Source organism: Phoca vitulina, unplaced genomic scaffold (assembly GCF_004348235.1).
Source record: "Phoca vitulina isolate PV1807 unplaced genomic scaffold, GSC_HSeal_1.0 scaffold28, whole genome shotgun sequence".
Taxonomy (NCBI): Eukaryota; Metazoa; Chordata; class Mammalia; order Carnivora; family Phocidae; genus Phoca; species Phoca vitulina.
This window is the reverse complement of record NW_022589731.1, coordinates 9,786,216-9,797,117: the sequence shown is the minus strand read 5'-3', so window position 1 is coordinate 9,797,117 and position 10,902 is coordinate 9,786,216. Positions and strand designations below refer to the sequence as shown.

At 41.8% G+C, this 10,902-nt stretch overlaps 1 protein-coding gene across 3 annotated transcripts in view; it reads right to left on the bottom strand.

The window, feature by feature from the left end:
* Window positions 1-95: 95 nt before the first annotated feature.
* ACSL5 (acyl-CoA synthetase long chain family member 5) overlaps window positions 96-10,902 on the bottom strand; it is a 46,515-nt gene continuing 35,708 nt past the window's right edge. For all 3 annotated transcript variants that reach the window (XM_032423163.1, XM_032423162.1, XM_032423164.1), the window contains exons 12-22: window positions 10,575-10,709; window positions 7,596-7,730; window positions 7,023-7,118; window positions 4,914-4,986; window positions 4,550-4,638; window positions 4,144-4,260; window positions 2,966-3,109; window positions 2,224-2,325; window positions 1,657-1,728; window positions 1,133-1,279; window positions 96-385 (exon numbers count right to left, since the gene is read on the bottom strand). In XM_032423163.1, coding sequence (XP_032279054.1) covers window positions 1,139-1,279; window positions 1,657-1,728; window positions 2,224-2,325; window positions 2,966-3,109; window positions 4,144-4,260; window positions 4,550-4,638; window positions 4,914-4,986; window positions 7,023-7,118; window positions 7,596-7,730; window positions 10,575-10,709 — 1,104 coding nt within the window. In that variant the 3' untranslated portion in view covers window positions 96-385; window positions 1,133-1,138. The remainder of the gene's footprint in view (window positions 386-1,132; window positions 1,280-1,656; window positions 1,729-2,223; window positions 2,326-2,965; window positions 3,110-4,143; window positions 4,261-4,549; window positions 4,639-4,913; window positions 4,987-7,022; window positions 7,119-7,595; window positions 7,731-10,574; window positions 10,710-10,902) is intronic.

Here is a 10,902-nt window from a genome sequence, read left to right as displayed (position 1 = left end):
CCCTCAGGTAATTCTAATGTACAGCCCAGTTTGAGAGCCACTAGCTTACTTGATTAAGTGGTCCTTGATTCTGATTCTCATCATGGTCCGTGAGGAAACACACACCACAGTGTACGTGTTTGTGATAGTTTATTTTAAAGGCTTTACAAGTGGAAGCAACATGTGTTGTCTGGGGGTAAGGTATAGCAGGAACTGGAGTCCAGTAGAGAAAAGATCAGTCAGTTCCTTCCCAGAAGATAAGCCTATGGTGTAGGCTCCATGCTTGCCCGTAGGTCTTTGTTCCCAGTTCAGGAGGTTTTTCCTCAGTGCTAGCTTCATTTACTGGAAAAGTGCACTTGACATGAGTTTAAACTCCTTCCCCCATAGCTTCCAGTTCAGCAGCAAACTGTAAGGAAAAGATATAGTCATCAGATACTACTGTAGATAACACTTTGTGAACATTCTTTTTGGACATGTTATAGGTCCCATTTTTTTTAATTCTCCCAAGTCAGAGAAACTAGGGAGTTTAGGAAACGTTCAGTATGATCAAACTTCCCTTCTGTGGACAGACGTTAGTGTACACAGAAGTACATAGAAGAAAGTAGTCTTAAAGGTATGATTGATACTAGTGATAGGTTAAAAGATTAACCTATCTAATCAGTGGTTTTGAGGAATAGTTAGAAAACATGAATTATAAACAGCTTTTTAAAACTTAAAGGTCCCTTAATTTGAACATTTTTGGACGGCCTAAGTGCTGGGACTGTCAACAAGGTAGGTTTACTGTAAAACAACAAGGAAGAAGTCACTTTGGCTCTTGAGCTGGTGGTGGTCACTTAGAAAGCTTAGAGGTTGTGAGGAAGGGACAAAGAATAACAAGTGGACCTTGAAGAAAGGCATGTTGATAAAAGTAGACCAAAAACCTGAATATCAGCAACATTTAAGATGGGAAGGACAAAATTTATTTAGTTCAGGGCTAAGCTTTTACATTATAATTCTCCCAATATTTTTAAAAAAGCTGTAAGCTATGGTTTTTATTAATTTAGTAGCTAAAATAACAGACAAGAGGAAGGACAGAAGATGAACGTAAGATTAGTTTTTAATCCATATTCCTACAAGGCAGGCTACCTCTGAGTCCCCTCCAGCTTCTAAGTACCTTAACCTATTCCTGGATGTTCTCATACAGGCTGTTGATTTGGGTTCGAAAGTACTTGAAAAGCTCTCCCCGCTTTGCTTTCAGTGTTGGTGTTAAGAGCCCATTTTCAGTGGAAAATGGCTCTGGATGAAGAAGGATGCTTTTGACCTAGAAGAGAAGATGCGCGCGCACACACACACACATTTATTAGTGATTCAGACTTTTCTGCAGAGCCCCCTGCATACTGTAAAGAACTTGAGAAAAGTTGGGTTGATGAAGTGGGAGGGTCAAGAGAACAGTAATACATGCCCATTCCCACAAACTGATAATTTGGGAAAGAAGCGAGAAGGGAAAATGGATAATAAATGGCAAAAAAGGATTGTACAAGTAACTACAAAAGGTCACTGCCATTTGTACTTAGTGGGTTAATGGTACAAAACCTCAAATAAATTCCTTGGAAGTTACACTGAAACCCTATTACAAATCCAAACATTAAGACTTTCTAGTATGGCTTGAGAGACCAGGATTACATCAGTAGTACATACCTGTTCAAAGGATTTAAGGCCACCATCTCTCCCAGTTTTCTTCAAGTCTTCTAAAATGGCTTCCTTTACAACCTAAGAATATGAAACACAGCTTAAAGCATGGCTGGTTTGAAAAAGAGACAAACGAAAGGCTAAACGTGAACCAAGTCAAAATGCCTACAAAAGCTCATCAGGATAAAAGCAGGATATAGGTGTATGTATGCACAAGCACATTTTATGCTTAATATTGCTCAAAGAGCTAATGAGAAGGAAAGGCAAATCTAAATGTTAACAGGGATTTTCTCTGGATGGCATTTTTTGATTCTCTTATTCTCCAATTTTTTTCCCCCATAATGAACATACTATAAAAAGAATAGAGGGTTTTTGTTTAACTTCCCATCCCATCCTATCCTCCAATCTAATAAAACCCATCAATCTATTTCAGCTACAGCCACCTATCCCAAGTGCAGGAAGAGTCTGTTCTTCCAAAGAGGAAGGCATCATTGGTGCCTGATTTGGTGGGGCCTCCTCTGCTCTCCCACCAGGGGCCCGAGGGGTGTGCATAGAGCTTGCTTAAAGGAGACTTACTTGGTTTTGGCACAGTTCTTCAAGGGAGCCTTTAACTCCAAGTTTGGCTACAAATGAGGGCAGCACTTCTGGGTCAGGAACCACCACTCCCACTAAGGACGACTATATAGAAAGGAAATAAAGGCATGTGAGAGCTAGGATAGTGGTGTCCCACACTGGATGAAGACAGCAGGATTCTATGTTGGTAATAGGTACTTCCCCAAGACCTCAGTTCAATATACTATACTATACACTCTTGTCTCACCATGTATTTCAAACCTTCATGGAATGCTGATCCCATTTTCCTACTCAATATCTTTTTACAAAAATGTTCTATTCAAATTTGATGATTCAAAAAGAAATGGTATTCAGCATGAAGCCTAAAGCATCTCTGGCCTGTCTTTTGCCAAACCCCACCCACTCCCCAAAAGTTAAGCTTAAGCATAGTATGTATAAAATAGTTCCTTGTACCAGAGGAACTCCCACTGTAGTGGGAAACTGTGACATGGGGCCCTTTGTTATTGAATGGTTACCCTTTAGAATAACTGTTACAACAATTCTATTGACTTGTTCATAGACTCCATCATAGTTAAACAATTTTTTTTACATATGTATTGCCTTGAGGGTTGGAGTGTGACTTCACTTCTTTGGTTTTATAAGCTCAAATCTTCTCATCCTAAACCCATCTATCCAGATTTCCTGTAGCTGTCGGAGCCAGCGTGGCCTGTACCCGAAAATAGCTATTGTTAAAACGGTGTATTACCCGTAAGCTATCCCCGTGCACAAAAATTTGCAACACTGGTCTACTCCTGATGTAGATATTCTCTATCTTCTCTGGAGCAATGTATTCTCCTTGGGCCAGCTTGAAAATGTTCTTTTTACGGTCAATGATCTTCAGAGTTCCATTCTATATGAAAGAGATAACAGCATCAGTGTTTTCGAGCCCTATGGGTGATGTCAGTGGATAGAGTGGCAAAGTCACAGGTATTTTCCTTCTGTAAACTTGATCTCTCTAGAGACTTTTGAGCAAACTTTCATTTCTCTTTGTTAGCTTTGGAGAAAGGGGAGGGGAGCGGCTTCCAGCAAGAACCTGTCAATACTGTTTTGTGCTCTGTGGAGAGCCTCAGAAAGCATCCCCAGAACCTGCTGAAGTTGTATAAATGGTTGCCTCATCCAATGAAGAAACGTTGCAGCTCTGAATTTCCGATAACTTAATTTCCAATTATTCCATTTCCAGAACTCTCAGGAATAGGGAAGGAGTTATATACTAAGACTTCTGGATTAGTTGGATCTCCCTCTCCTTGACTCCCTTTTATGTGTCGCTCCTATTAGATCCTGGAGCAGGCTGAGATAGCACCACTGTCCTAATGCTAATCAAGCAAGTCAATAATTGTGGTTGGTAGGACTGAAGCAGGGCTGGGGAAGGCTCTGACCAGCCACCAGAGGTCATTTGCAGCTTCATTTCTCTGAGCTAATTGGTCTGAGGAGCTTAGGTTCTTAGGGATTTGAACTGTAGAATTGGGACAAGTGGCAAATACAATCCACATGATCACACCCTAAGTAGGAAAACAGACTGAACCAACCATGGAACCATGAAGAAGGCGGACTCCAGAAATTACCCTTCAGTTCAGCCTAATGGACATTATCTGGAAGTGACTAATAAGGCATGGCCCTCTGTAACTCTAGTGTGGGGACTTACTCGGAATTAAATTTTTGGTCCATGGAAGAGCTAGGACTAGAACACAGATGTCCCACCTAGGTTCTTCAGCTGTACTGATCTCTTCATAGTACGAGGATGCCACAAGCCAGCTAGGATACATCCCTAACCCAGCTGCCTCAGCTGACTTAATCTGCTCACATCTCTGCCCATCTTGCATATTATAATCAGATAGTTCTCTTCAGTCCAAAAGAGGCTCCCAGAAATTTTGAAGAAGCACCCACCGGGAGCCAACGGCCAATGTCTCCTGTGTGAAGCCAGCCGTCCTCATCCAGAGCCTCCTTGGTTTTCTCTGGATCCTTCAGGTACCCTTTGAACACATTGTTGCCCTTGATGCAGATCTGCGCAGAAGACAGCACGGGCTGGTCACCCTGCAAAGGCTGCAGCTCCCAGCAGAGGCACCTGACAAAACTCCTCCTCCCACCTTAAACCATTCGGTGGTTCCCACTACAGTGGGGGCACCACCAGATTTTAGTCCCTGGTGTAGAGGCTAGGAAAGTGAGGCTCACAGATGTTCAGTTCCTTGTTAAAGATTTGAGTCAGACCCAAGTCTGCTCATGGTTGGGTGCTCCTTCTGACCTAAACCTCTCTACCGTGATTGGGCGTGACTACAGAGCACAGCCTACCCACCTCTCCTTCATTGTTCACTGAAAAGTAGTTCATGTCAGGTACGTCTTGCAGCTTCACGTGATTGCAAGGCAGGGGGACTCCAACGTGCCCTAGAATACACCACATTAATTCAGCTGGGAAACCATGAAACTGATCATTCCAGGCACATTTCTGAGAGATTGATGGATTGACTCTAAAAGAAAAAGACTAAAAAGTTACCTGGTGCCAATGCTGGATAAATAAGATAGAAACGTCTGGACTGAAACTTGAGTTTGGCATTTGCCACATTTGTCCAGAGCATTGAGGTTATCTCACCTAAGCCCTCATTCTGGGAGAACCCTTCTCCCAACCACTGCATCTCCCGCCCAATAGGTGGAGAACCTACCTGATGTCCAGTCCCCAGGTGACGTAAATGTACAGCCAGCAGTGCATTCTGTCTGACCATAAGCTTCGAACACCTGGGGAAACCAAAGAAGGGTCTGAGACTGACTCAAGACGAGGCATGAGGCAGCAGCGCCCTACAGCAAGATATGAGGAAAGCAAGGTCTCTCAAGGTTGGAAGATACTTGGTGTCCTAATACCTCCGACCCATGCCTGAGCTGCGAAATCTTTACAACTTGGATGCACTCAAAAACCAAAAGGCTCCAGAAATAGGCCAAAGTATAGAAACTGCTACTGTATTTCAGGAAAGGTAGCATTTCAAGTTGATAGGAAAATGCGAGTTATGAAGTGAAGTGACGCCCAGGGGCTGTGGAGCACTTCTGAGGGAACTGAAGAACGGGAGCAGTGTTTTGTTTTGTTTTGTTTTGTTTGGTGTTTTGTTGTTGTTGTTGTTGCTTTTTAAGAGAAATGGCTCCATCTGTGATATAGAACAGCGGTTGGCAAGCTTTTTCTTTACAGGACCAGATCGTAAATATTTTCAGTGCTGTGAGCCTCTGGGCTCTGTCTGAACTGCTTTGCTGATGGAGCACAAAATCAGCTGTAGACATCATGTAAATGAACGGGCATGGCTACCTTCCACTAAAATTTCACTTCTAAAAAGAGGCAACGGGCCAGATTTGGCCTGTGCTGCAGTTTGCCAACCCCTGGTATAGAGGATAACCTTGACCCGAGAGAGGCTGTCGGGGCAAACCAGGGCCTGAGCTACTGCAGTGGGGGAGGGGCTGTGATAGGCAGACTGTAGAGACTGAGAAGGCGGCATTTCTGGGAAGGTTGTGGCAACAGGACCTACTGATCCATGGGTTTTAGGGGCTGAGGGAAATGAAAGTATTAAGAATGGCCAAGAGGGTGCGAATTTGAAAGAGCAGAGGAGCTCAGGCCTTGGCATCAATTCAGAGTATTTTTTGTTGGTGGTTATACCCAAGGGGCTGTGAGGACAAAGATCTAGTTCACTTGTGCTGTGCATGTTGGTCAAATGGATGAACTAGTTAGCTGTCTGGGGGGGAAAAAGAGAATTTCCACACCCAAGCACTTGTACTCAATTCCACATGGAATAGAGACTTTAATTAGAAAATTAAAACCATAAGAGTATCAGAAAGTATGAAGGACAGCAGTCTTATGGAATACTGGAGTCAGGGAGTCCTGTCTAAGCAATTCAAAAACCACAAATAAAGAAGTTTAATCAGTTTGATGACGTAAACATTTGACATTATTATATAGCAATCCACAATGCAAAAAGATGAGACTAGGAAAAATATTTCTAACAAAACAAAGACTAATATTATTACTATATGAACTCTTAGAAGCAACGTGAAAAGGAACCCAATTATCGTTCGGCCGTTTTTCTACAAGAAAGTAATAGAGTAATTCATGGAAGAAATACAAGTGCCAATAAGTGATAGAAAAGATGTTCAGTGTTAATAAAAGAACCAAAACTGCAATGAAGTTTTTTATGCATCTGGTTGACTAAGATTTAAATGACTTAAAAAGCCTGACACTGGCAAGAATGTAGGAAATAAGATCTCATGCATTATCTGCAGGAATGTATAAAAAAGACAAGATCTTTCTGGAGGGAAGTGTGATAATCTACATCAACATACAAAGCAAACCCATATATTTTGGCCCAGTAGTCCCTACTTGCAGGGATTTAATACCCTAAATTGATAATTGCATAAATACTAAAGGATACACAAGTATCCTTATCACTTCACTGATTATAATAGTGAAAAAATAGTGACTTAAGTGCCCAGTAGGAGAAGAGTTACTTAGGTACATCCAATAAACCATTTCAAAACCACTAAAATGATGTAGATCTTTATTTGACCAGGACCAATGTTGATGGGACACAGTTTAATAAGTATTTTAGAACTGATGGCAGTTTATATAAAGGATTCTGTACACAGATACATAAAGAGAAGGATTATTTTCTCCTGATTTTGAGATTTTTGGTGACTTTCTCCATGGTGTTCTTCAGTTGTGTTTTCATTTTTTAAAGACTGAGCTTTATTTGTGCAAAAGTGAAATAAGCTATCTTCAAAGAAGGTGCTTGGCTTACCGGACATCCCAGTGCCGCCCGGAGGAATGTCAAGACTGGAGAGGCGATGGGGGCAGCTCCAGTGACCATGAAGTGAACCTTCCCACCCAGGTTGGCCTGTTCAGTAGGAAAAAAAAAAAAAAAGCCACTGAAACCTATTCCCTTGCCTTCAGTTTCCTCCACTGCTAAATGGGTAGAGCAGCCTATCCAGTATAAGAAATAAACTAGTTAATAGGGCCTGGCCTTGAGGAAAAGCACTTAAAATGTTAGCTGCTCTTATCACTATCATCTATAGCTGGGACTCGACCAGCAGTTTTTAAATATTTCCTTGGATTTATATTCTCAGGCCCTTTGCATTACATATAATCTCAACAGATCAACTAAGAGAATAAGAGTATGCGTTAGAACCTACGTAAAATCCTTTTTTTTTTTTTTTTTTTTTGCTTTTTGACCAATTTCCTTTAATGACAAAGTTGTCCAAGAGAGTAAACACCATCAAAGAGACACTCAGCCATCAGAGAAAAAGCAAAGTATGATAAGCTAGCCGGAAGCCCAGATATTTGCCTGGCTCTGTCCAGGACCCAGCCAACCTACCTGGATCTTTCCAAAGATGAGCTTGTCCCATAAACTGTCACGCCTGATGATCCCCTTTTTCACTTCATTGAATTTACAGGAAATAGCCAAGTTCAACAAGAACTTCCTGAAGGGTGTCTTGGCTTCATTTTGTACCTGCAAGATGATAGCTCCTCTTAGTTCAAAACCAACTGGAGATACCAAAGCCATTCATCAGTGAGAAAGATATAGTGCCTTCTTGCTTCATAAGGAAGTGACTTTCATTCATGAACTGGGTTGCTAAATAATGATGATTCTGGAGAATTATGGCCCACTAATACATAAGTACACTGAGTATAAATGTAGAGTTCTAGCTCCAGATTTCTTGTCCTTGGCAAACAACTTTGACAACTAAGAAAGCATGTCCTCAAAATGTTCTCAACATCTGCCTACCAAAATCACTTGGGAATACTAGATAAAAAACAGCTCAATGGGCAATACCTTTTGGGCTTTTAAAAGATCAAAGAAAGACCTAGGAATCTTTTTTTAAACAAGCACCACCTCTCCCCACCCCCATACCGCTGATGCTTATATACATTAAATTTGGAGAAATATCACTTTTCTCTACAATTAAAGTTCCTCTAGCCACACCGTACAAAACCCAATAGACTTTCCTACTTATTTCTTTCCTTTGGGCTTAATTCTGACACCATTTTATAAGCTCATATTATTTCTCTAGACTCCCTTATTCTTGCCTCACTGACTCTAATCCATTAAACACACCTGCCAAAGGAGAGCTTCAAGTACAACTTGAAATCCCCCTTATTTACAAAATTAAATCCTGAACCCCATATTCTGGCCTTCAGGACTCCATCCTACTGGAAGTCGGATTGAAGGAAATCAAGGTTCTTTTCCAGTTCAAAATTGGAAGAGAACTCTCCAGCCATCTTCCATATTTATATTTCCATTTCTGAGCCTGTAGCCAAATAGAGCTGTTCAACCTCACCTCCTAATGCCAACTGTGCTCTAGGCTCTAGGCATCTGCTCATGCTTATACCATAATTTTACCAATGTCTCACCAGCTCTAAGATCTGCTCTCAAGTAGAATCCTGTCATTCCTGATACCTCTTTCAACCTTAAGAGATTTATCTTCATTATTCACAAGACAATCTCCTCCTAATAAGTCACTGACAAAAGCTGGAATTTGGAGACTCACACTAATAAAGTCCTCCATTTTTAAAATAAGTGACAAAAGTAAACTCTGTGTTAAGTATCACCATATCACAAAAAAACTATTGAAAGTAAAAACATGTGGGGCCCCTGGGTGGTTCAGTCAGTTAAGTGTTTGCCTTCAGCTCAGGTCATGATCTCGGGGTCCTGGGATCGAGTCTTTCATCAGGCTCCCTGCTCAGTGGGGGGTCTGCTTCTCCCTCAGCCTCTGCTCCTCCCCCCTGTTTGTGCTTTCTCTCTCAAAGAAATAAAATCTTAAAGAAATATAGTGAGCTTTATAAAGAAAAAGAAAGTACAAATGTCTGGGGCGCCTGAGTGGCTCAGTCAGTTAAGCATCCGACTCTTGGTTTTGTCTCAGGTCGTGATCTCAGGGTCATGAGATCAAGCCCTGCATTGGGCTCTGCACTTGGCATGGAGTCTGCTTAAGATTCTCTCTCCCTCTCCCTCTGCTCCTTCTGCTCATGTGCTCTCTTTCTATCAAATAAATCTTTTTTTTAAAGTAAAAATGTCTAACAACATGAACAAAAACCATAATAACCACCAAATAATTCCATAGCATGCTGAGAACTGTTAGGATTGTTAACAGTTATGTTAAAAACAGCACTTTCAGTGTCCCGGGGTCATCTGTGTTCTAGAATGCTGCCTGCCCCATCACTGAAGCCCCAGGATAGTATCTAAGATTCACATGTTAAAGGGGAGAGCTAGAATGGCCATGTGGTGTTATTTCCCCAGGGCTCCCATGCCTATGGAATTATGAAGTGATCAAACACCTGGTTAAGAGACTGGATTCCATTACTATTTTGCCTGGGTTCATAGCCCAGTTCCAAGGACTCTTTGGGAAGATTAGACAATCCAAGACTTGGGTGAGAAACATTAAAGATAAGCTGGGGACATGTTATGTCCCAAAGCAGGGAAGCAATCAGAAACTACTGGGGTTACATCAAAAGGACACATGAACAGCTTGATGGGGCTCCCAACTTACGGTGGGACAATTTGGACATTACGAAGAATGACTGAAATGGATTAAGCATACAACTACGCAAATCACAAGTTCATAATAGTACAAAGGAAAAATCTTGGTCATTTCTGAAGATCACTGAGGCACCAATTCATTATTCTGAAGATTGATAAATAAGGGGAAAGAATATTTGTCATGTCTTTCTGGAAGAATCTCAGCTAATGAATGCAAAAGAAATAACTGAATTGAATTAGAAAAATCACCATGTTGTACACTCTAATGAAAAATAGAGCAGTGATCAATGACAACTAACTACTTTGTGACAATATGATTCTGGCCCAACCCCTTATTGGATGTGACTCTGGTCAAGCTTTTTTTTTTTTTTTAACCTCTGAGGCTCAGTCTCCTCAGCTGTAAGTTGGAAATAATAAGTGTAAATGTGATTTCCCGTGTTTTTGTGAGGATTAAATGACAGAATGCATATGAAATGTTGACCATGGGACCTGGTACCTCAGCAAGAAGCTCAATAGCCAGTAGGTGTTATGAAATCAGTGCCAGCTCCTCAGTAAGTTGGCTTAATTTTGAGGGGCTCCCCAAGTCTCCGAATTGAGCTCTTTCTTCAGATCTGGTCCATGTGATCTTATCCAGATGAATGGGGGTTTCATTTATTATGGTTTTTCACAGTTGGATTTGTGAATGTGGCCATAAGTGGGTGTTGTAGGGAGTAGGGGGTGGAAGTGGAAAAAATATCTCAGCAACACGGAGTCCATAAGAGCCTCAGTCAGGCCTAAGCCTTCATCTCAGGGCCAGCCCAGCAGAAGCCAGGTTAGTACCTTATCGTAGATTCTGTTGAGTAGTCGAGGCACGACAGGAAACACTGTGGGCTTCAGAGTTTTCATGTCTTCAGGCAGCAACCGAATATCTCCTTGGAAGAAACCAACTTTGCCACCATATGAATACATAATAGCCTAAAAGCAAAACCAAAGGGCAGGGCTCAGAGCCAAAGGCCCCCTGCAGGTAGGGCCTGTCTTGGACAGAATCGAGGAACTAGGTTGACATCCATGGGCACTTTCCTCTGTACACCGCCCTCCCCACACATTTCAGATACCCAGAATTCTGAGAGCTGACCCCCAGGACAGGTTGGGAACCCATTGCAGCTGA